This window comes from Ciconia boyciana, chromosome 1, assembly GCF_034638445.1.
Source record: "Ciconia boyciana chromosome 1, ASM3463844v1, whole genome shotgun sequence".
Taxonomy (NCBI): domain Eukaryota; kingdom Metazoa; phylum Chordata; class Aves; order Ciconiiformes; family Ciconiidae; genus Ciconia; species Ciconia boyciana.
Window position 1 is genome coordinate 216,068,425 of NC_132934.1, and position 24,326 is coordinate 216,092,750.

Sequence of the window (24,326 nt, forward strand, 5' to 3'; positions counted from 1 at the left end):
CAGCTCCATACCTGGTTCCACACCACCCAACCCCACATCACTCAGGCCTAACACAATATCTGGTCCCACAGCCACCCAACCCCACTGCTGGCCCCACAACACCCAACTCCACATCACCCAGGCCCAACGCCGTACCTAGTCCCACAGCCACCCAACTCCACATCACCCAGGCCCAACACCACCCAACCCCACATGACCCAGGCCCCACACCACCCAGCTCCATACCTGGTCCCACAGCCACCCAACCCCACTGGTGGTCCCACCCCAGCCAACCCCACCCCACTCCTGAACCCCCACCCCACGCCCCCACCCCCACCCCATCGAAGCCCCACACACAGCACCCCTCCTACACCTCCCAGCTCAGGCGCATGCGCAGTGCTGCAGCCGAGGCAGCAGCCAGGGTGTGGGCAGCGCAGCGCATGCGCACCCGTTGCCGTGGGCGGGGCCGTGCGCTTTAAACAGTGCCGGCGGGCCGCCGCCACTACAGCGCATGCGCGGCGGTTCTGTCAGGACGGGGCGTGCCATGGCGGCGGGCGGCCGGAGCTGGTTCCGCGCCCTGGCGCTCGGCGTGTCCTTCCTCAAGTGCCTCCTCATCCCCGCGTAGTAAGGAGCTTTCGCGGGGCTGGGGGGGGTCGGTACGGCCTGTCAGCCCCCCAGGGCGGCGGTTGGCTTCCGCCGCTCCCTCAGGGCAGGCGGGGATGGGGAGGGGCAGGCGCAGGCGTGGTGCTGCGTTTCCTGAGGAGGCCCTCGTGTCCTGAAGGTCCTTATTTCCTTCGGGCGCTTGTGGGGAGCAGGGTGGTGCGGGATATTTCGCGCTCTCGGCGGTATGAAATAGCTTTGCTTTGGTGTCTGAAGGCGCTTACAGCCCGTTCCGGCTGGCTGTTGTTCGGGAGGGCCTTTAAATGTGCTGAAACATTAACGCTTTTAATCTTAAGACACCGTAGTTTTTTTTAATCTAAGACACCGTAGCTTTTTTTCCTCAAAAAAACACCCTCAAATTGCTGTAAAAAGTCAGTCAGAACCTGGAATTTTGGCATTAGTTGTCAGAAAAGGCCGAGCTATAAATAATTCTTGTCCTATAGTCGCCTGTATGTGTTCTTGGCGCAAAGTTCATGCAGCATCTTTGTTACTGTTTGAGTTACTTGATCAAAGTCTTGCCCTAGAGCTGATCAGTGTAGGCTTCCTTTTTATCTACCTGTGATGATGTGCTCTGAAATGTTTCTCCTTTAAGTATGTGTATGTGGCTCCTAATATAAACCTTCTGTAGTTATTCCACAGATTTTGAAGTACATAGGAACTGGCTTGCCATCACTCACAACTTACCCCTCTCTCAGTGGTACTATGAAGTAAGTACACGTTTGGGGTTTTCTAGCTGTATATAAATTACAGGTGTGTTGGGTATGTCAGCCTATGTGAATGCTAGAGAAGAAGGGCTTTTATTTGCAGAAAGTATGTCATGGATACTGATGGTTGGTAGCTGTATAGCAGTGGTTCAGAAACATATCAATCACTATTTGTTGGCCCTGTATAGCTTTTAGTTAAAAAATTAGAGTTGTTTGGGGAAGCTGCTAGTACTTATGAAGGTGAAATGGAAAAGACAGTTAAGGCACATGGATTATTAGAAAGGCTGTGTAACACAGGAGCAAGTTACATGGTAGTCTTAAATTGCTGCTCTCTTCCTCCTTGTCATTAATGATACACGGTTATTATGATAAAGAATGAATCATATGAATGTGTAGACACATTATGAAATCAGTCACTGTATTAAAGTTTTGAGCCTCTGCTGGTGCACTACTAGCATGCATCGATTTTAGTCTAGATGAATCACCTTTAGGTTGACGATAGACTCGGCCTACACAATTGGATTTTAATATATCTCACAATATCTCCTGGAGTTCTGGAATAAATATCATGGTCTGTAGTACTCTTCCACGTGAGTGTCTGGGAACTCTGTATGCAGGAGTAAGTGACTTCTGCAGGTCAGAACTTTGTGACAGGCTGATCCACTGCTGTAAAACAAATTTCTGCGATGCCACCGTGATCCCAGTGCCAAAGTGTAGGATGCCTTTCAGCAGCATAACGTAAGCATTTAGAAACATGCACGCTGACAAATAGACCCCATCCCAACCTGCTCTGTTCCTCCTTCCTCCTCTCCTATTTCCACAGCCAAGGAGTTAATCATTGATCAAGACGTAACAACTGTCCTTATGCGAAAAGATCAAATAATACTATTTGATCTTGCTAAGGTCTTATTAGAATCAAGACTTGTTGACTAATGAGTAACAATAATTTTGAGACTGTAACAAGGCTGATTGTGGTAATGATTCCTCTAATGTAGACAAATATTCCCTGTGAGCTGTTTTACTGAGTATTTTTTAATATTGACCCTATTACTGGAAGTTGATATATATAGGTTAGGTGCAGATACACAAAATGTTGTTTAATCTTTTTCTACTAATCAAAAGGCATCCCATCCCTCTGCTACAGAAGAACAGCTCAAATCATGTTCAGCACCATACAGCTGGCTACTTTATTGTGAAGTAGCTTCTGTTTAAATAGAGACTACTGAGATAAAATACACCCGCTGATTTGCTGTGATGAACTGCACTTGAAGGACTGTAAACAGCATGGATTGTGTTAAATTTTTTAATCTCATTTTGTCTTTAGGCAACTTCAGAATGGACCCTGGATTATCCACCATTTTTTGCTTGGTTTGAATATGCACTTTCGCATGTTGCCAAGTACTTTGACCCCAAGATGTTGGTTATAGAAAATCTAAATTACACCAGTCGTGCAACCGTCTTATTCCAAAGATTTTCTGTCATCTTTACAGATATCCTTTTCATATATGCAGTTCGTGAGTAAGTCTTAATGCTCTAATTTTAGGGACAGTGGGTAGTCACTAACATATGGACTTTTTCTACAGTAAATGCATGGAAATATCAAAGTTGCTTTAACCTATTCAAGGAAAAATTTGGAACACACTGCTAAACACAAGATAACTTTTTGTTGTTCTTGGAGATGCTATTGCCGTACATGTGGTCAGATTTGTACGCATTCAGATGTTAGCTGCTGTTTCACACGTTACAGGTATTTTGTTTCTGTCCCTGGGTTCATTTTGTAGGAGTTGCAGGCCAGCTTGGGTGCACCCAACTGTTTTTTTCCCTGTTACTTTTCTTATTACTGTGTTCGTCTAGAGTAGAAGCATAAAGAAAACTTGTGAGAAAATGCCAGTATCATCAAGTATGCGAAGTCACTCCAGTGTTTTTGGTATTCTTGATGATAAACTGATTATTCCAAGTCTAATTTAACAATATTAAGATTGTACGTTTTCAGTGTGCCCTGACTTTGTGAAGAAATGTTTGTCTTACACCTAAAGAGTAGGAGGGGGAGATGTTTTAAGAATTACATTGCCTACCTTAATGATTTGGCTGTAACAGTATTCCCTCATCTTATTCCACCTGCTCAAAATCTGGGTAGAAATTTCTCTGTTGCATTGCAGCACTACCTAAGCTCATTTATTTACTTTCTTTATTTGAAATGGACTAGCTTTGCTTTGGGACTTTTTTCCTTTTATTGTTTTGACTCAAAGATGCATGAATGAGCTGGCTTTCTTAAAATGGCTCTACTAATAGCAGTTCAACACAAATTGCCCACAACTTTTTAATCTGATCTAACCTTACCTTCAAAAATAGTATGGGCCATATGGCTTCACATGGAGAAGTAGTAAGATGTTTTTAACCAACAGAAATAGCTCATAATATTTGGGGGGGAGCCAGGAAGAGGTTAATGTCCAGCTGAGGACCTTAAATACAACTTGGTATGTTGTCTCCAGATGTAGCAGTACACGGTTCATTCACGAGAAGTTGATAGCAAACAGGTTATGACAACTTTACAGTTATTATGGAATGTGAGACTCAAACCTGAGACTAAGTTACTTAACATAAGCCTTAGCGTGTGGAACATACTACAGCTATTGAAATTTGAAATCCTTTACTAAACTTTATTTATGGCACTGTCTTCCCTTGATGAATTTAGCAAGAATTTTATCATTGCTGTCCATCCTAATAAATAGTTTTCTTCAGATTAAGTGCACTTCTCAACTCTTAAAAGCAACTATGTTTTTGTTGGCTGTTTCAATTAAGACTTTTCTTTCTTCTGTTCTTGTTCAGGTGCTGCAGATGTGTAAATGGGAAACGAGCTGCAAAGGATATCCTAGAAAAACCAACATTTATTCTTGCTGTTCTGCTCTTGTGGAATTTTGGGTTGTTAATTGTGGATCGTATCCTTTCAAACAGTTGCAAGTTGTTTGTGGGGTTTTTTAATCTGTTACAGTGTGTGGTACACACTCATTATTACTATCACAGCAAGTAACACTGCTGTTTGTGTTTCTGGGGGTAGTTGAATAACTTCATGTTTTCATTAGAATTATTATTTTGCAAAATAGAAATTATTCAGTTTTTGGTCTGATTTGCCAGAACTGCAGGAGGACCAGTCTGGCAGCAGTATGCCTGTTCCTGCTGGCTGCTCCTCTTCCACCTGCCTACAAAGTGTTAGAGAGCCTTTCTCTTCCTGGGTGTGGTTCTAGGTTTGTCCCATGGCAGGGAAAATCTCTACAAGTGCTTTATGTTCAGGCTGTATTCAATTGGTTAGCGTTACATAAGAATTGGCCAGTTTTTTTTAAAGAGGATATAAAAACACCTCTGGAAAGTCCAGTTTATTGTGAGTCAGTCTTGCCATAATGTGCATTGATCTAGCTGAGGAGGGAACAGGAGGAAAACAACAGTAATTTGTTTATAGGAAGGACTAGTTTTGTCTGTCCCAGTCCTTGTTTAAGTTGCCTGCTTACAGGTGGTAGGTGATATGTGAGGGCTGCTGTCTCCAGCCATTAACCAATGCGAGGCAGAAACTAATATTTAAAAATTCAAGAAGTGGAGAATTAATCTTTTATTTGTTTTGGTTTATATCATATAGGTTGCATGATACATACGTGGTCAGATTGTTATGCTTCATTTCATCAAGATAATGTACTAGTATTAGTAGATTTTGTGTCTGGGCTTACGGGTATGGTTAAGTAATGACTTCATGTCTAGATGGAGTGAATTTAAGGTTGCTTTTTTGATTTAAGTTCCATTTTAATTTGAATGTATTGTTTATATGTTTGAGTCTCCCCAGAAAACTGATAGTAGTAAAGAAAGCTTACTTTGTTGTTTTCTTAATTCCAGTTCAGATATTCACTTTCAGTACAATGGCTTTCTGTTTGGGCTGATGCTTCTTTCTGTTGCCCGACTATGTCAGGTAAACTTGAGTGACTCTTTCCTATTGCCACATGTATTTTAGGTGCATTAATTACCTTCAATATGAGCAGCCCAATGAAGTGATTGCGAATGAAAGTGTACTAAGCTGGATGTCTCATTATTTGTTGAGTTGGGGGGGGAAGAGGAGTACTGGAAACTCACCATAATTGCTTGCTGATGCTGCAGCATTGCAGTTTCCTGTGGGAAAGCTAAATTCTGTGTTATACCTGAGCAACGTGGCATAGTTTCCTGCCATCTTATCTTCTTCCAAGTCACCAGTCCTTAGATAATGTACCTCTGAAGCTGCAGGGAGGTGAGGCCTATCCCAGTTTTCCAAGTATCATGTGACAACATAGTTTCCTCCTCCATACCACTTGTGCATAACACTACTGAGTTTGTAATTTTAAGTAAATACTCATTTGTTTTTATGCCTATGATGAACGTCCTGTCACCTTACGAGTACAACAGAGGACCATTAAAAGTTAGTACAAGGGGAGAACAAGTAGAAAAAGCTTGGGTTTTGTTTTGTTTTTCCTTCAGAAAAGATACTTGGAGGGTGCTCTTCTTTTTGCTGTTCTTCTGCATTTCAAACACATCTACATGTATGTGGCCCCAGCGTATGGCATTTATTTGTTGCGATCCTATTGTTTTACTGCAAATAATGCAGGTAAGATGGGTTTTTCCTCACTCGCTTTTGGGGGACTGTGTTAATTAGTGGGGCCTGGGGAAGAGTCAAGACATGCAGATACCATCGGAATGAAATGGCTGTGGGTTGAATGAAAAGTCTTCTTGGGTAGCAGAGTTGGTAAGATCTTTAAAGATCTTTGAAATTTATTTGTTTCTGTAGAATTCATGTTTCTAGGGAGTTCTTTATTAAGAAAAACCAACATGAACAAACTGCAGGTGGCAGTTTGAAGCTGTAAGAATTATTCTGGATATGAAACAATTGGATAGCATCAGAAGCTATTTCAAAGTCCTCCTTTGAGTTTCTCTCCACTTCTTATCACTGAAACGTGTCTGATATTCCTCATGTGAACAGAGAAGGTACTTTTCTTTCAAGAGAAAATACTGAAAGGCTGTATAATGCAGGAGCTGCCATCTGGAAAAAGTAAATGGAAACTAACTGTTGAAGGAAGCAACAATGTATTGACGTAAAAAGCTATGTGCTTCTTTTAGATATGTGCTACCAATTTGCTGTTGGCGTGGAATGCTTCATCTCCCTCCTCACTTGCCACAGTAACTGTTTTCATAATCTGTTTGCTTCTTGTAGATGGATCCCTGAAGTGGCGAAGTTTCAGCTTTCTTCATGTAACTCTTCTGGGATTGATTGTCTGTCTTGTTTCTGCTCTTTCATTGGGCCCCTTCATAGTGTTGGTAATAACCTCTTTTTCACCTGTTATTCCCCTGAACTGGTAGAAAATTGTGTTATAAAAATACAAACCATGTCTCATCTGAAGAGACTGTTTCTTTCTTGTTTTTCCTTTGCTGTAGGGCCAGCTGCCTCAAGTCATTTCACGGCTTTTTCCTTTCAAGCGAGGCCTCTGCCATGCTTATTGGGCCCCTAACTTCTGGGCTTTGTACAATGCCATGGATAAAGCGCTAACCATTTTTGGTACAGTATGCTAATCTTGCTGTTTGGTGCCTATTTGCAGATGGAGCTCTCTGGATTTTAGTCTTCCCCATTTGAAATGCAGGTAGTAAATTACACTTTCAGATTGCCTTAAGTCATCTGATTGTCTACATAATCTAGTGCGTGATACGTTTCTAGTGGTAGGTCAGAAATCAATCTTCCTTCTCTATCTTTTAAAAAAGAAAAGAAATTGGCCATGTACTTCATTCAGCTACTTCATTTTCTTCATTAACATTTATCAGTTTGTGCTTTTTTTTTGTTCTTAGGTTTAAAGTGTAATTTTCTTGATCCCACAAAAATTCCTAAAGCCTCAATGACAGGAGGGCTGGTTCAAGAATTTCAGCACACTGTCCTCCCTTCTGTGACTCCATTGGCAACGTTAATCTGTACTTTCATATCTATATTGGTAAGAACAAATAATATTTTTGGAAACTTGATGTCTTTTGTCCCCCATAGATTTTATTTGATTAGCATGCACTTCATATGAATTTTAATTACAGGGCAACAAATAAGTTTTCTTTAAAAACAAAAATAAAAACAATTATTAGGATAAATGTGGAATTAATCTTTCTTGATACACAATATTACTTTCTTCAAGTATGGCTAAAACTATGGCCTGTGTCAGCTCTAGAACAGTTAAGAGATTAAAAGCAATCTTGAATCAAAGCCACTCTGCATGCTGAGCTAGTAGTAACCTTTTGTGATAAAAGTTGAACGAGGATGTAAGTAGAGATACTGATGGAACTGTCTGGGCAGCTTACAGTGTTCCTAAGAGCGTGTGCTACAGGTAAGTGTAGTGTTCTTCGCGTGACAAGCAAAGAATTGAAGATTCAATAAATAATTACCTGGATACAGAGTCTCTTTCACTCTAATGAGCAACTAGCCTTTAACTGGAAATTTTTGCTTCAACACCTTTATGTAGTAACTTTGATAAAATGAGTTCAGTGGCATGGATTCAAATACAGCTCTTGCAACGCAAATAACAGGGAGTTGGCTGTAGTCGTTCAGTCTGCTTTTTCCCTCCTGTTATACTGATGAAGTCCTTAAGGCTCTACTCGTACAGCCAGATAGATACGGTTCCTCCAGTGCTATATAATGCTTGTGCCACACAAGCACAACCTAGGTGCAGTGGTGTTTATTAACATCAGGGGAAAAAATCTCATTGGACAATGGCTTGTGTTCAGGATTGCCAGACTTTTCACTGAAGTCCTGTTTTTGCCTGTTGTTTCTAGCCCTCTGTTTTCTGTCTTTGGTTTAAACCTCAAGGGCCCAGAGGCTTTCTTCAGTGCCTTGTTCTTTGTGCGTTGAGCTCCTTCATGTTTGGCTGGCACGTGCATGAAAAAGCAATACTCCTTGCTATTCTGCCTTTAAGGTAAGTGAATTTCATACGTAGTAGTTGGCCAAACTGAACCTGCAGCCACTTGTTGAGGATTCCTCAATGAGGATCACTTTGTTTGCAGTATATTTCAGAAAATGAATGTATTTATAGAATGCCTTAAGCTGCAAAGTTTTAGTGCACTTCAAGTAAATTAATTTCAGGCACAATAAAATGTGGCTGCCTTAGCAATAGAATGTGCTGAGGCAGGTATAGCATATGTAGGAAACCGGTGTGGTGTTAAACACACACACAGTATCTTTTATGACATACTAACACTGGCTTATATTTTACAATAGTTTGCATTGACAGAAGCTTTAAGTAGAGCTTTACTGGGAGTAGCTGATTTCCGTATCAGCTCTGTGGGGCACAGCAAAGCTTTGTACTAATTTACAGATGATTGGAAGAACAGAAGCGTATGGTGTCGGGGTGATTAAGCCATCAGTCTAGGAGTCTGACACACAGGCCTTCCCACTACATACACTCCTTTGTGTCCCTTTGAATGCTGAGTTGTATTAAGATGCACAGCATACAGAAAGTCTCTGTGTTTTCATTCAGATGCTGTTAGAATAATGAAAAAAAAACAAACCCACAACCAAAAACCCAAAACAAACCATGCTTATGAAAGAATGGGGTTCAGACTTTAGGCCCATGTGGACCCACAGCTCTTAGAAGAATTCATTTGGCTTCCCCTTGAAGCCTCCTTTTCTTAGTGACAGCTTGGGAGCAGGCTTGATAAAATGTTTTGCTCATGTGATGTGGTGGACGAAAGCAGGCTGCTTTCTTAGGGTCGTTTGTTTCCCCCACTGTTATTACTGCCTCTGTGCAGTACATTCTTTGCACTCGAAAAGTCCAAGACCTAGTCATCGCGTGTCTTGTGGCTTTGCCTTTTGAAGAGAAAAATTAATTGGCTTTCCTGGCTTGAAGCATTCGACGCTGCTGTCATACTCAAGTTTGGCAAGCATGCATAGTTGATTAAGTTCTTTTTCCCTCTGAATAGTTAAGTTTAGAGATCTACTGTGGCAGGGACAAATGTAAAAATACTGTAGTCTTAGCTGCTGGGCAGTTCAAGCCTTGATGAGTGCTGTGGTTTATATTTAAAATGCTAGGTAGCTTGTTCAAGAGCCAGCTGAGGAAAGGGACCTTCTGCGCTATGGTGGGCAAAGAACAGTACGCCGTTTCTACCAAAAGGACTTAATGCCTGTTTTGGGTAGAAGAGAGGCTATAGTTCATAAGCTGCCTGACCAGTATTGCTCCAAGCTGTGTTTTCCTGTTCAGAGATTTAGTGATGCTTAAACTCTTGAAGTGGGACTTATGGGAGGGAGGGAATTAACACTGGAAAAACAAAAGGAATGAGAAAAAAGTAGGGATGGCAAAGGAAAAAGACCATTTGTAGAAAACTCCAGGCCTTTCTGATGTTTGTGTTCAGTGGGTGTGTGGTTTTCTGGGGAAGGGTTTCCTGGCTGACTTTTCTCCTGCATTTTTATCTCTGAGGCCATGTGGTTTGGAAGCAGGAGACTTCATCGCAGGACTGGGGTACTATGAAACTCTGACCTGTTCTTCAGTCTCTTGTGAATTGTGTAGTGTTTCACTGAAATTAAATTTCTTCGCTAAAAGACAAAAGCGTAACAAATTCTTGTCATTTTTAGCTTGTTGTCTGTTCAGAGAGCAAAGGATGCGGGCATCTACTTGATTCTGACAACCACAGGGCACTTCTCACTTTTTCCATTGTTGTTCACACCACCAGGTAAAGTGTTTTCCTTCTTCCTGTGCTTTCCTCTTACAGCTGTGGGGTTCTTTCCAGAGATGATGTGCAGGTAATGGTTTTGGATTATTTTATGTAATAAGTTGAAAGCTGCAGGAGGCTGTATGTCAGCCTGTTTCCATAAATACAAACTCTCCAACTAGTGCAAAGAAAAACTTAAAAAGCTGTGGAAAAGCCATAGGCTCTAAGTTGAAATAGAGATGGGAAATTGTCATAGTCAATACTTGTTATCCCTCATTCTGTCACAGTTCTAGAAACTTCCCTGTCTAACATAACCATGTGAAGCAGAGGTGATAAAGGCAGTTTGAAATCCCAAACCTGACAGGCTGTTTCCCAGCTGCTGCTACTTCGTGCTATCAGTAATGTGCTTAAACAAAAAAAATCACATGGCAGCAGCAGTTAAATCGTTATGTGTAGGGACGGATTTGTTTTTGTGACCAAAAGATGTTCCTTCCTGCCTCCCCTTTTGCCTCACTTAAACCCTAGGCCATCATAGCTATGACAACGCTGTAACACTGTATTGGTTGTCATCCTTCTGGGAGAGCTCAAATCCAGACATACACACACTCTTTTGGTCTGATGCCGCTTATTTGCAGTAGGGAAGCTGCTGCCTTGAGAAATGAGAAACTTCCTCTGCCTTCTCTATTACTTAATTTTTATCTACCACACAACCTAGAACTAGATAGCATTGATTTGGCTGTGACACTTATGTTTTAAGCTTCCCAGCCCAATAATTTCTGATTTATTTTTAATAGGAAAATCTTATTTGCAGTGCTATTATATTGTAATTATAAGTGTATTCAGTATGTTTATAGATAACCGAAGTAAGTGTATTGCATGATGCTTGGCATTTGCCTTAGTAAATATCTGTGCTTATTTTTAGGTGTCCTAAGCAGTACAACATTTAGTTCTGTTTGGAGAAATTAAGTTGGGCAATGCAAGTGTGACTAGTAGGATTTAAAGATACTGCAATTTATACGGCAAAAGGTTTTTATAAGTAATTTTAAAAGTATGTTATGTTCTTTGTATTTCAGAAATTCCAATTAAAATACTGCTTATGCTGCTGTTTACTGTTTATAGCTTCTCTTCGCTGAAATCTCTATTCAGGTAACTAAAGAAACTTGTTCCCAAAGCCAAGAACAAAACTGTTTCTTCTGTCACTGGGAACAGTGTTGTCATAAGGGGCAAACAGCGCAGAACGCCAATGCTGAAGTATCGAATTGAAGTGTTACTAGTCAAAAGATGCTGCTGCCTCTGCTTCTCTTCTCAGGAGGCGAGGCTTAAGTTAGGACTATTATGGCACATCCTTGTTATACTTGCGTTGTGACCGCTACCCAGTGAGTCCCAGCAGGCTAGAAATCCCCACCTGCTTGATGTACTGGTAAAGCACAAAGCTGTAATGTTGTAGCCTGTGGGGATTTAATTCGATACTGGAGCACTTATGACAGCGAGTTATCTAGAGATCGTTTATCTGTGCTAGCAGTTATAAACACTACTGTGTTTTTTTGCAGTGGTACTTCCTATTTTCATGTGTGGAAGGGGCAGGTTATAAATAACATACACTTACAAGCTGCAATTTGTCAACAAATCTCCTGCAAACACTTGGTTGTCAGAACATGTAATTGCCCAGATCATCCTGTGTATTTATACAGGCTGTTGATCTCTTAGCCGCTTGTCCAAAGATAGCGCTTATCCTTAGAACCCCTGTAGTCTCCACTTTTGTTTCCCAAACTTTTCATGGCAAAGCCGGGCTGTAGTGAAGGATCTGCTGGAAATGCTGTAAGCCTGTATTCACTACCTCAGTCTCGTGCTTTTTGTAGGTGACCCTCTTTCAACCAGACTTTTTCCCCCTTAGAGTTCCAGAATTCAATCATTCTGTCTCAAGAGCTCTAACTAAAAACCTCTGTAGGAGCTTAGCTTCTGTCTAGAGATGGAGCTTTTCCAAGTTTCTTGTTCCTAGCTTTCCAAAAAAACCCAAATTCCTTCCAGAACATGAATTCCCCTGTAAACTACCTGCAGTCAAAACCCTACCACCAATGTCCTTTGCAAGAGAGATTGGCTCGTGCATCCTACAGAAAGCTTGGGGGAAGGGGGCAGCGGTTAAGACAAATCTGACATTTCCAGTCTCTGGACGTAGAACAACTTCAGTGGAACAAATGTGTGTATCAAGGTCTCTGTTCAGTCATTCACTGCAGTGATGTGAGGTGAAGTGGAGCAGCTGCTGAGATTCCTACTTAGATTCCAGGGCATCTTGGAACTTGGCGTAAAAGCCACATGATGAGGAAATTAGCTGTACTCTGTTACTGTGTGTCTTCCTACTGAAACTCTTTAAATTGTTTTTTAAAGCCTTATTGTGAACTTATGGGGGATATTCTTTGCACTGGTCACCAGTGACAGCTGAAAAAAACAGAATAGTTATTTTTAGTTATCATCATGTATTTTAACAGTATCCTTTTGGGTTTTTAACTCCTCTGACAGGAGGGAGAGGCCTCTCCTTAACTGGCTTGAAACAATCTACCTCGTCCAGCTAGTGCCTTTGGAAATCCTCTGTGAAATTATATTTCCTCTGACCCCCTGGAAAGGGCACTTTCCTTTTATCCCTCTGTTGCTGACCTCTGTATACTGTGCTCTGGGCATCACGTACGCTTGGCTGAAACTGTACGTCTCTGTCTTGACTGAACGAATTTCTGTTAGACAAAAGGCTGAGTAAAGCTGCGATGTTGGGACCAGTCCCAGGTTTGAGGAGATTATCCAGCACTGTGAGGCGTTGTCACAAGGACATACAGCTCTTGATAAGATGCAGTGTACGTGAACCATCGCCACAAGGGGAGTTTTTTTTCTGACACTTCTATACTGCCCAACGAGGATACCTCTGATCCGAAGCACTTGTCACAATAAATGGGGTGCGGTGAGATGCTACTTGCCATGGATAAGCTGTGAAGCTTAACAAGGTCCAGACTTCTGTCCTGAGGAAAACCTGCCTGGCTTTCCCATTGCTGTTTGAATAAAAATTGGTGTGGCAAATTACGAGGGATCGTTGCTGTGTAGAAGAGAATGTTGTAACTGCATTCTGTGGAGTATGTACATTAAAAACTTGATATTTTTTGTTCAAGCATTTCTTGTGGTTTTTTTAATCTCATGTCTAAGCCCTACTTTTTGAGGGACACCTGCACGAGAAAGATGTAATGTCTAGCTGGAAACTTGTCCTCAGGTGCTTTGTCAAACTCTTGAACACCCGAATCCAAAGCTTTACATGAGTTGTTTAATATGTCCCTGTCCCTTTGATTGCCTTCTTTCCTACAGTCTTTGCAAAGAGGTTTTGATAGTCTTGGAACCATACTTATTTTTGTAGAGTAGGTTGCCTTGTTCCAGCCAATCTGGTATTGTTTTAACACCATTAAACATATCGCTGTAATTGTATTTATTTGCCACTCATGTAAAATTCTGCAACGGTGACAGCAGCCCAAGTGTCTGCAGCGCCTCTGGTAAACTGAGGAAGAGGTAGATCACGTTCTGCCCCTGCAGAATTACGTACCCTCAGAGATGACAGCTCCCTACAGCTTGATGCGCTTCATCATCACACTTTTAAACCCCATGTCACTATCCCTAAAAGAGCTTGCTCTAGAAATTGGGGTCTGCTTTAGATTCCAGTGCTGAAACATGACCCTGGGAGGGGAGAAGGGATGGGTTTGTGTTTTTTTTCCAGCAGTTCTTGAACTTTCTTCTATCTTAGTTGGAGAACGTGACCCCCTCTAGAGGGGCTAGCCTACAGGATGGTTACACTCTTCATGTTCTTTGAATATTTTGGATGTTAAATATTCATCCAGTAACATTTGGATGTTAACGCTCTTTGTGTTCTTCAAATATTTTTGGATGTTAAAATAGAGAGTGCCTCTTTTTAGGACAGTGGGTGGATAGCAGACCAGTTGCTGTGGCCATTTGTGTAACCAAATAGCTTGTGCATTTAAACTTTTCACAGCCAGTGAGCTCATTTTCAGACTTCTTCACTCTGCTTTTCATCACTTTCTCATAGTTTCTACTTTTTCGTCTCCATTAACTACTTTGCCATGCTCTTTTTAGCTGCTGTGACTGTTGGCAGTGCCTCACCGCCGCTTCCACCTCTATTCTACCTTCGGTCTAAGCCTCAAAGCTCTGCGCAGGGTAGGCTGGCTGCGGTGCTCGTGTTGATCCGTCTATAGGCGCTGTCCTGCGTAGGGTGAATGGTGATATCCCAAAAAACCCTCTCCGTGCTCTTTGGCAGCGCCTTCACACACGGAGCCAAAATCCTCCATGGAGCCCTGCCTCAGCTTTGGCATCTGCCGCTAAGGAGCGGTGACAGCTCAACCTCCTCCTGCATGGAGAAGAGCAAAATAAGAAACTTTTAGGACAGAGGCTGAGAATCCGTTACGACCTGTGAAGTTTTCAAATGCCATTTTTTAATGGTTATGGCAATCCTGGTACTGTTGCAACTGGTTTAATGTAATTTTTATAGGGTTTTTTTATTGCTAACAACACTGTAGGTCTTAGTCTTTAATCTTTTGGTAGGAAGAGCTCTGAAAAGGAATTGGTTTTGATTTTTTGGGTTTAATTAAAACCCCAATTTAATTACAGACTAGTCTCCCTGGCACTGTGCAGGCAGTGGGGCTGGCCCGCTTCACCCAGAGGGCTCAGGCCTGCGGGAATCCCTCCCCGATCCCCGGTAAAGCCGCCCGATTTGGGGAGGTCGGTTTGTGAGCTGGGGGCTTGGGGGGTTTTTTTTGGCTAAATAAGGAAAAGTGGGGAAGGGGGACAGCGGTCCGTCGGAACCCGAGTGCGCGGCGGCGGGCGCGGCGGAGGGAGCGCGCTGCCGCACCGCTCCGCCCGGTCACCTGCGGCGGGGCGGCCGCCATGGTGTTCCTCCCGGACGAGTCGCGGTCGCTGCCGCCGCCCCCTCTCCTCAACAAGGGCTCGGCCTGGCTGGGTCTGACCGGCTGGGTGGCGGCTCTGCTGGACAACGGCTTCAACCAGCGCCCCGTCATCCGAGCCGGTGCGGCGGGGCTGGGGAGGGAGAATGGGGGGGGAACCCTGAGGTGAGGGGCTGGGGGGAGAGGACTGGGGAAGGGGGTGTGTGAGATTTGGGGTGACTGTGAGGGATATAGGAGTGGGGGGAAGAGGAGACAGCCCTGGGGTGAGGGGCTGGGGGTGGGGGGCTGGGGAAGGGGGTATGTGGGATTTGGGGTGACTGTGAGGGATGTAGGGGCGGGAGTGAAGGGGAGGCGGCCCCGAGGTGAGGGGCTGGGGGGAGGTAGGTGGGTTAGAGGGGATTGGGAGGAGCTGGGGAAGGGGGTGTGTGGGATTTGGGGTGACTCTGAGGGATACAGGGGCAGAGGAAGAGGAGGGAGCCCTGAGGTGAGGGGCTGGGGAGTTAGAGGGGGAAAGGGGGTGCTCTGTGGGAATTGGGGTGACTGTGAGGGTTTTGAGGCAGGAGTGAAGGGCGGGGAGCCCTGAGGTGAGGGGTCTGATGGCGGGGGGGGATTGGAGGCAATGGAGGGGCTGGGGAAAGGGGCATCGTGTGGGGGCGGAGGGGATTTGGGGTGACTCTCTGAGGGATATGGGGGGTGGGAGGGGGAAGGAGCCCTGAGGCAAAGGGGGGGCCTCTCTGGGGGCTGGCTGGGGCCACGGGAGGTCTGCGCGTGAAGGTGTTGGAGGGGCTGCGGGGGCGGCTGTAGGGGCGAGGTGGGGAAAGAGGAACTGGGGCGTGTGGGGACGAAGTGTCTGGGGGGGGCTGAGGAAAGCGGGGGGCCCGCCTGGGGCCGGGAGATGGGCTGAGACGGGGACGTTTCTCTTCCTGCTGCAGGTGTTCACCGCCAGATCCTCTTCACTACCGTGGGGTGGTTTGTTGGCTATTACCTTACTAAACGTACAGAGTACATACACGCCAAACTGGACAGAGAGTTGTTTGAGTACGTCAGGCAGCACCCGGAAGACTTTAAGGCAGCAGGTATAAGTTGGTGTATTAGGAAAGACCTCAGCCTGCCATAACGTACCCGTTAATAAGTGCTAACATACGTAAAGACAGTGCTGGGCTGCTTGCAGAACCTGTTCTTTTCTAGCAAGTCGTACTGACTACTAACTCTTTCCTGCTTATTCACGATCTAAATTGCAACAGTATTAAGGATTTTATGATAGGAAAATAGATATTTTTATTGAGCTGATCAGCTGCCTCGATTAATAGCTCTTCCTCCTGAAAGCTTATTTTAGTATAAAAATGGCAGAGCCAAAAAAAACAAGAATAGACCAAACTTGTGCCAGTGAAGGAGAAATAAAGTAATGAAAATCAGAAATGACAGGTTTTATTCTTGTAAAATCACAATTTTACTGTTTATTCCTGTAAAATTGCAGTGCATGTCAATTTAAAAACGGTGTGATGAATACTCAGAAAATAAGCAGAGCAGCTTATTCAGAAGATTTGCAGAGCAGCAGTGAAAAAAAGAATAAATAGAAACGTCAGGAAACCTGCAGCACCATTGGCTCTCGCTGGCTTAGAGCCGTGGTGAAGAACAGCGTTTTACTCCATGTAGGCACTAAGCCCAGCAGTGCAATGGAAAAATTTGGTGAAAATGGTCTATTTTCTAATCAAACACAGTTAGCTGCCTCTGGCTGTTGGATTATAATCCACATTGTGCCGTTTCGGAAGGAATCTGTAGAAATAAAGAACTGTTAGTATTGAGATCTCTTCACAGGGCTCTGCAGTTCAGCCCTATGGAAAAAGAGTTACGTATTTAGTTTATGCAGCAAGCTAATAGTTCGCTGTTGGTAGCAAAAACCAGATTTTGGTGGCTTGCTTAACACTTTAATATTAAAAATCTTCAGAATCGATCTCAAATGCTGACTAGGTTTTCGCAACTCTGCCCACTGCCTTTTGTAGAGAAGAGAAGAATAGGAGAGCTTTTGGAGGATTTCCACCCAGTTCGCTGAGGATTTCTCCAGTGTTGCAGGATGCATCTGCTGAACTAATTCCTTACCGAGAACTTCGGCAGGCTGGCTGTAACTGTTCAACCGTCCATGGCTTGGAAAATGAACCATTACTCACTTTCATGTAATAAAAGCTATGATTAAGTACTTAGTGGTTAATTATTTGTTCTTCTGTTACATTATGGTGTATCAATATATAGATGACTGATATTTGTAATAGGATAATAACTTTGATTCACCCCTTTTTCAGTTATTTTAATTGTGAAAATGGAAGATTGTTCATGCAGTATATATCTTATAAAAAAAGAAAGTAGTTATGTAAATTCCTCCTTTTTATTTCTTGTTGGTGTTTCTCCTAACCCTTGAACATGCTCTGGACCAGCCCCCATAGACACCAGCCAAAGTCTTGCTGTGAAATGAATTCTGTCCCGCTAGTGAAAATAGATGCTCTCCCTAATTAATTCCCCTCTCTATATTTTGCATTCTTACATTGCTTTTTCTTTGCTGGGGATCAGGATCCAACCTTTCCACTTTCTCACGTGGTTGTTGGCTCCCAAATCCACATAACTGAACCCAAACGTGCTCCAGACACGCTGAGGATCTGGAGCTCTTCTGAATTTCACTGCAGGGTGCTTGACACCTCTGGAGGTCGAAACACTTCCAGCTGAGGCTGCTCCACTTGTGAATGTTCTTTATGTAATTACCAATCTCCTACGCTGGTTTTCAGCATCTGCCCTGGCTTCCTCCTGCGCTGCCGCATTCCTTGTGTGCCCTTGGTGCGACTTGCTGCTCTGTGCAGCGTCTCAAAACGCTTTCTTGAGCGCCTCTTCCCTGGGGAAGCCTCTCGCTGTGCTCTGGATGCCATCGCCTCACCCCTGCTTCCGGCCCGCTGCCGTTCCGAGGTACGGGACACTTGGGTCCCTCTCCTTGCCTCGTCACCAGGGTCTGATTCTGCTCCCAGGTGATGTTTCAGCAGAAATTCAGAGCTCCTCGGATCCGCTGGTGAAAGCGATCATGCCAGCAGAGCTCCGTTTGGCTCACCTGGCTCACCTCGCTCTGTACCCATCCCTGTGGGTCCTCCTCTCTGCTAGAGGGACAGGGATGAGTGTCCCCCTGAACATGCCACATGCCTGGGCTGTGCGTTCAGCAGATCCGTGCCTTTTTCTGCCCCGACAACGAGGATCGGCTTTTGCTGCCATTGCTGTCGACATAAGGAAGAGATTCTTTACAATGAGGGTGGGAAGATGCTGGAACATGTTGCCCGGAGAAGTTGTGGATCCCTTGAAGTGTTTAAGGTCAGGTTGGACGGGCCTTTAACCACCCTGATCTAGTGGAAGATATCCTTGCCCAAAGCTGGTTATGTTAAAGAAGATGACCATTAGCTGGATTAAATAGTGACCAGGGAATTACAACTCTGCTCAAGCAGGGTCACCAACAGCTGGTTGCTCAGGACCATGTCCGGCTGGGTTTTAGATATCCCCTGCCTGGCGTGGGCAGGCTGCAGGCAGCACCACGGGAAACCTCCACGTGTTGTGCTGCTGGACCCTCGAAACACCAACGGGGAGAGCAAACCACCTGGGGATGTCCCATGGAGCCCTCTGCAGAGGGGACTCACAGCTGCAACACGGGCAGGGCTCACAGCAGGTGGAGACCCAGGTCTCTGCAGCCCTGGGACATCTGTCCCTCAGACCCGACCACCGCCCGCTGTCCCGCAGAGCTCTGCTGTGGCCAGAGCTACGGCACACCAGGCAGCACAGAGAGCCGGGGGCCGGCTGGAGGACAAGCGCTGCCACCTGAGACCCCAAGAGACATTTGGGGTTCACTGTCGGAGATCTCCACCTGCATCTCCATCTGCAGTGAAGCCTGCCTTGATTTGAGTGGTTTTGAGGAGGAGGGGAAGAAGATCAAGGGATGGGTTCATCCAGAGAGGAGGAGTCCGCTGTGAGCCCTGCCCAGCCACCCTCCTTCTTCAGGGCTGGTGTGAGGACCTCACACAGCCCACCCTTGGCAAGTAGCCTGATAACAACCCCTGCTGAAAGAAGGAGGTGATAATGAACAGGTGATACTTGTCTGAAGGGTGCTTGCCCAAAACTGGTTATGCTGATGAGGAAGATGACCATCAGCTGGATTAAATAGCGTGCAGGGAATTATAAAAGGGACTTTTAAACCCAAGAAGGTGTCAGCCTGAAAGGAAGCATGGAAGCTCCCAGGATGAGGGAGAGACCTTGGAGGGGCAACGTCAGGAGTCAAAGCCTGTTGGATGCTGCTGAAAGCAGCCCTGCCGGCACCCTGACCTCCACCCGGGCCTGGTGGAGCATCCTCCCGGTTGGATGCTGGGAGCAGCCTGCAGCCAGCTCCTGGGCTGACAGCATGGGGGGCACCAGGCAGGGACCAGCCTCAGCGCTGGAGAGACTGGGAGGCACCTCTGGAGATGATCTAGTCCAACCCCTGCTCAAGCAGGGTCAGCAGTGGGGCCGTGTCTGGCTGGGTTTTGGATATCTGTGAGGATGGAGACTCCACCACCTCTCTGGGCAGCCTGTGACAGTGTTTGACCGTGCTGCGTCTTAGGAAAAAAAATAAATAAATGGGTTTTTTATGCTCAGAGGGGGATTTCCTGTGTTTCAGTTTGTCCCATTGGCTCTTGTCCTGTCACTGGGCACCACTGGGAAGAGCCTGGCTCCACCTTCTCCACGCTCCCCAGCAGGTCTGTGTACACACTGATGAGATCCCCCTGAGCCTTCTCTTCTCCAGCTCTCTCAGCCTCTCCTCCTATGGACGATGCTCCAGCTTCTTCATCACCTTCGTGGCCCTTCACTGGACTCACTCCAGTATGTCCATGTCTCTCTTGTACTGGGGAGCCCAGACTGGACCCAGCACCCGGCTGCGTCCCACCGGGGCTGAGCAGAGGGGAGGGATCCCCTCCCTCCACCTCCTCCTGGGAGGCTGGTGGCCGTCTTTGCCCTGAGGACACCTTACTGGCTCACGGCCAACTTGGCCAACCAGGGACCAGAGCAGGGGGGGTGCGGGTGTGAATTTGTGGGGTTTTTTTCCCCCTGGCACCTGCACGGGCGGGCGATGAGCAGCAGCAGGGGTACGGCTGAGGCCAGAGCGCCCGCGCACCCAAAGGCAGGGGTGTGCAGGCAGGGAACCTGCCCTGCGGGAGGAGCGGGGGTGCTGGCAGCCCACCCATCCTTGGGGTGCTGTGTGCTTCGGGCTTCGTGGGACTGGGTAGAGAAGGGTATTTGGAATTGCTTATGCATCTAACATTTTGGGTCGCAGCTCTGCTTTCTCTCTTGTCTTCCTGATACTGAGCCTGCGTGCCCAGGTCACTGCTTTCTGGTTAATCAGGCGGCATTGAACAGACATAAATAAACCTGCAATCCTGATTTGCTCCAACGATGTGAACGGAAAAGTTTATTTCCCCGTGGCGGCTGGCAACGGTGCCGGTGCCCCGGGAGCCTTTCCAGGGCAGCGCGGAGCCAGCGTCCCCCTGCCACGCCGGAGAGGGCCTGATCTGCCCCGCCTGCCCTCGTCCGGCCAGGGACCGGCGCTGGGTTTTTCAAGGACAAAGACCTTTTCTGTGACCATCTCGCGTCTCTTATCAGCCATGCCCAACAGCGGTGGCCAGCAGCAGGGCACCGTCGGGCCTTGACGCATCCCCGAGGGCAGCGTGAGGCAATGCCCTGCAATCGGAGCAGGAAGGGTCCTGGGGGACTGCAAGTGGCCCAAATGTCATCAGCATGTCCTTCCAGCTGTCCCACGTCACGGACCCCTGCTGGGAACATCTTGCGTCTCTCATCAGTCATGTTCAACAGAGGTGGTGAGCGCTTCACCTGAATGTTCCGCTACGATACTTCCCGGGGCACCACAAGCCTCTCCAGCTGCCCGGCGCGCTGCCAAGCCAAAAGCCATTGCTGGAGGTGATGGCAGGCCTTCTTTGCTGTGACCAGCCATCTTCTCCTGGTGACACAGGTCCTGTCCTTCAGCTCCAGCCAGGTAGACCACCAGAGGGACAGCATCTCCTCCATGGTCCTCACCTCACTGGGAACTGACATTCCACTGTTCCTCGTGGTTCAGTGGAGGCAGAGGAGCTCCAAAGGTGGGTTGGAGACCTCACGTCCATCTTCCAGCTCCACTTCTCCCCTAGCCTGTGCCACCATGCCCCAACTTGAGGTCGCATTGCAATGGGGATGGCATAAGTGTCTCCCAGTATCCCCCTCATGTTTCACTGTTTCTGGATAAGACAAGGCTGCAACCTTGCCAGGCTTGGGGAGCGACACGAGGGCAGATCTGCTCCGAAGTCCTCCCGCTGTCTGGGGGGACTTGCGTTTGCCCACGTTTTGCAGGACTTGGTGCTCGGCAGCTGCTTTTGTAGAAAAGCAAGACTTTTGGGCGGTGGTGCAATGAGGTCCTCGGGTCTCTGCAGTCGCAGACCCAGTGTTTGGCCAAGCCTCCCCCCGACCCACCGTCCTCTTGGGGAGCCCTTCCACAGCCACGGCTCAGGAAGGGGGAAAATCTCACCACACTCGTGTCCCCATGTCATCCCTGGCACCTCCTGCTGTCGATGCCCGCCATGTCTCTGCCTCCCCCCTCGAATCCCCTGGGCCTGTCCTTGTCCTTGCTCAAAGCTGCCTGGCACTCTTTCAGGTGTGGGAGGGCTCCAGATCCAGCCCCCAGCTGCCGTCCCCTCCCGGCGGGGTCCCTGCCGTCCTTCCCGGAGCCGCGGAGTTGCCAGAGCCCCTCTCCAGAGCCCCCATCCCCTGCCACCGGCTACTCGGCCACTGGTGGCTGGGGTCCGTGTCAGCGCTGTAGGGAGGATGAGTCAAAGCCAAGGTGGTCTTGATGGCCAGGAGAAGTCCTGAACTGGCGAGAGGAGATGGGAGTCTCCATCACAACCCAAACGTGGACATGAGGTTGAGGTCCTGGGGGCGTTTGCTTCCCAGAGGGGCTGAGACCTGCAGCTCTGCTGCCCCTCGGGGATGGTCCCCAGCCTCAGCCCCACCTGGGGCAGCTCCGAGGCAGAAACCCTGATGGGCAGGAGAAAGGTGTGGGGAGCTGTGGGGCACAGGGCAGCACCAGCAGTGGAGGGACACCCCCGGGGAGGTGTTGGAAGAGAACCCTGAACCTGAATGACTCTTTCCTACGTGGGCTGATGGCTCCCACCCTCCCTTCTGGTGCACAGCAGCGGGGCTGAGGAAGAAATTCCTCACTGTGAGGGTGGTGAGGCACTGGAAGAGGTTGTCCAGAGAAGCTGTGGACGCCCCATCCCTGGAAGTCTTCAAGGTCGGGTTGGACGGGACTTTCAGCAACCTGATCTAGTGGAAGATGCCCCTGCACACAGCAGGGGATTGGACTAGATGGTCCCTGAAGGTCCTTTCCAACCCAAACCATCCCATGACTCTCTGATTCTTTGTCCCTTCAAATTCCCCACCATTGCATGGGAAAGTGCCCTCCCAGCAGAGCCAGTGTCCCCCTGCCCCACGCCGCGGCACTCCCCGAGGGCTCCAGCCAGGGGAAAGCACCACACCGACAACGGCTTCACAGGGCTCATTTTATTAGCAAAGATTGGGGAAAACGCCCCTCGGAGTCCAGGTACCAGCTGGAAAAGGGCTCGGCAGTCGCAGGGGACCGTCGGAGGTCGGGGCCACCGTGCAACGCCTCCGCCTTCGTGCCGCTCTTTGAAAATAAAGAGGAGGGCGCGAGCTGTGCGGCTCTTCTGATGGACCTCCCAGCATGACCAGATGCTTCTTCCTATGAGGATAAGGCACCATCTGGTTCTCCGGTGGTCCCAGCCATCGCTGGCGTGCGATGCCAGCGCTGGAGATCAGCTGCCACGGTGTGGGGAGGGCGAGCGGGGCTGGGGAAGAGCCCGTGATGGCCAGCGATGGGGACGTCCTCTCCTTCGTGCCACCAGCACCCATCCTGCAACGGCAGCTGTCCTTAACCCCAAAGGCCATGCCAGGGAGAGACCTTGTCCGCCAGCCCCAGGTCCGTAAACCCTGAACCCTTGGAGTCTCTGCACGGAGGGACGGGATGAGTGCCCTCCTTCAGCATGGAGGTGGAGATGTGCAGCATTTGAGGGGACAGCCCCGTTTCAAGGCACTTCCCAGTAGCTCCCCGCCCCTGCAGCGTGGGGGTCCTCCTGGGGACAGCGGCCACCCCTTGTCCCGGTGCCCCTGGGCTCCGTGTCCCCCCAGCTCTTACCTGGTGGCCGGGGCAGGGTCACCAGCTGGGCTGCCCCTCGCTGGGGCTGATCTGCTCCAGGATCTGGCTGTACCTCCGGGTGAGGGCGTTGGTGTCCCTGGTGAGGTGGGTGAGGACCTGCTGCAAGCCGGCCAGGTGGTGGGACAGCCGCTCCTCCAGCTGGGCGTCCATGGTGTCATTGGCATCCGAGGACGAGTCGGCTTCGGCGCCGCTCCGACTCTGGTCGGTGACAGAGGCCAGGCCTTTCTCCACCACGGGCTTGATGGCCTTGAGGAGCTGGTAGCGCTCGTAGAGGTCCACGTGGCCGCCCGCGGCCGGGGCCGTCCCCTCCTGCTGCGGGAAGACCCCTCGGAGCAGGCTGGGGAACATCACCTCCTGCTCCATCTTCTGGGTGGCCGAGAAGTACTGCTCCATGGCCCCGCTCCCACGGCTCCGCAGCGCTGGTCTGGGCTCTTCTCGGGGTGCTGCCTGCTCCCCGTCCCTGCCGAGGGCTTTTTATGTAGGGCCGGGGCACGTCCCTCCTCTGCTGTCCTCTGCTGTCCTCTCCTGCCAGCCCCGGGCCGGGCTGGACGGCCGCGGGGCCGGGCTTGGCTCCAGCCCAGCTGGGGCTCGGCCACGCCGAGGCCCTGGCTCTGTGCGATCCGTCCTGGCCCAGCTCCCCGTGGCCTTCGCCTCAGCTGGCCGGGGGTCCCGCTGCGTCCCCAGGCCGGGAGCGGGGCCACGAGGAGGGGAGATGCCCGGGGCCTCTCCCGCCCCGTCCCGGCCCCCCGACACAACCACTGCTGGGGAACCGGCAGAGTGGGGCCAGCTCTCGCCCCCCGGTGCGGGCAGGCTGCAGGCAGCAGTGCTGCTGGGGGCCGCCACCTCTCCCCCTCCTTGGTGCCATGCGCTGGGGACGTGAACCCTCCGGGCACGTTGAGCAACACCCTTCTGCAGACATATGGAAAATCCCACTGGGGATGAGCTGCAACGTGTGGTCCCACATGGGTGCCTGGGGACACAGGAGCCAGCTGGTGCCCAGCCGCAAGGGTCCCCAGAAACGTCCCCTTCCCCTTGGGCTCTCCCCGAGCCGGGCAGGGATGGGGACGGGGATAGGGACCT

The 24,326-nt window shown here is 48.3% G+C and overlaps 3 protein-coding genes across 7 annotated transcripts; 2 read left to right on the forward strand and 1 right to left on the reverse strand.

The window, feature by feature from the left end:
* Positions 1 to 474: 474 nt before the first annotated feature.
* On the forward strand, positions 475 to 13,174 carry ALG8 (ALG8 alpha-1,3-glucosyltransferase). Of its 5 annotated transcripts, none has more exons than XR_012040505.1 (13): positions 475 to 603; positions 1,268 to 1,346; positions 2,668 to 2,861; positions 4,173 to 4,282; positions 5,231 to 5,298; positions 5,838 to 5,964; positions 6,568 to 6,671; positions 6,789 to 6,909; positions 7,194 to 7,333; positions 8,160 to 8,299; positions 9,952 to 10,049; positions 10,951 to 11,054; positions 12,546 to 12,684. XR_012040505.1 is itself a non-coding variant. In XM_072850841.1 (13 exons), the coding sequence occupies exons 1-13, from the start codon at positions 491 to 493 to the stop codon at positions 12,775 to 12,777; spliced, it is 1,599 nt and encodes a 532-aa protein (XP_072706942.1). In that variant the 5' UTR covers positions 475 to 490; the 3' UTR covers positions 12,778 to 13,174. The 5 variants fall into 5 exon arrangements, 4 of the variants coding, with proteins under 4 accessions (XP_072706942.1, XP_072706946.1, XP_072706944.1 ...); XM_072850841.1 differs by lacking the exon at positions 10,951 to 11,054 and adding an exon at positions 11,102 to 11,174 and having other exon boundaries at positions 12,546 to 13,174; XM_072850845.1 differs by lacking the exon at positions 10,951 to 11,054 and adding an exon at positions 11,102 to 11,174 and having other exon boundaries at positions 7,235 to 7,333; positions 8,194 to 8,299; positions 12,546 to 13,174.
* Positions 13,175 to 14,906: 1,732 nt separating this feature from the next.
* On the forward strand, positions 14,907 to 17,168 carry NDUFC2 (NADH:ubiquinone oxidoreductase subunit C2). The gene is made up of 3 exons (XM_072855241.1): positions 14,907 to 15,093; positions 15,904 to 16,047; positions 16,975 to 17,168. Exons 1-3 carry the CDS (start codon positions 14,955 to 14,957, stop codon positions 17,022 to 17,024), a joined length of 333 nt encoding a protein of 110 aa, XP_072711342.1. The 5' UTR covers positions 14,907 to 14,954; the 3' UTR covers positions 17,025 to 17,168.
* A 5,692-nt stretch (positions 17,169 to 22,860) lies between these two features.
* On the reverse strand, positions 22,861 to 23,639 carry LOC140648854 (mid1-interacting protein 1-B-like). Its single transcript, XM_072855255.1, has 2 exons — positions 23,226 to 23,639; positions 22,861 to 22,943 (listed from the first exon to the last, which is right to left on the reverse strand). The coding sequence occupies exon 1, from the start codon at positions 23,637 to 23,639 to the stop codon at positions 23,244 to 23,246; it is 396 nt and encodes a 131-aa protein (XP_072711356.1). The 3' UTR covers positions 22,861 to 22,943; positions 23,226 to 23,243.
* Between the last annotated feature and the right edge of the window lie 687 nt (positions 23,640 to 24,326).

Excerpts from the sequence above, each read along its gene's own strand:
- ALG8 (XM_072850841.1), top strand. The coding sequence starts at position 491 with ATGCGCGGCGGTTCTGTCAGGACGGGGCGTGCCATGGCGGCGGGCGGC. Across the intron at positions 604-1,267 it reads TGCCTCCTCATCCCCGCGTA|TTATTCCACAGATTTTGAAG; the intron begins GTAAGGAGCTTT and ends AACCTTCTGTAG. Across the intron at positions 1,347-2,667 it reads TCTCTCAGTGGTACTATGAA|GCAACTTCAGAATGGACCCT; the intron begins GTAAGTACACGT and ends TTTTGTCTTTAG.
- LOC140648854 (XM_072855255.1), bottom strand. The coding sequence starts at position 23,639 with ATGGAGCAGTACTTCTCGGCCACCCAGAAGATGGAGCAGGAGGTGATG.
- NDUFC2 (XM_072855241.1), top strand. The coding sequence starts at position 14,955 with ATGGTGTTCCTCCCGGACGAGTCGCGGTCGCTGCCGCCGCCCCCTCTC. Across the intron at positions 15,094-15,903 it reads GCGCCCCGTCATCCGAGCCG|GTGTTCACCGCCAGATCCTC; the intron begins GTGCGGCGGGGC and ends TTCCTGCTGCAG. Across the intron at positions 16,048-16,974 it reads GGAAGACTTTAAGGCAGCAG|AGAAGAGAAGAATAGGAGAG; the intron begins GTATAAGTTGGT and ends TGCCTTTTGTAG.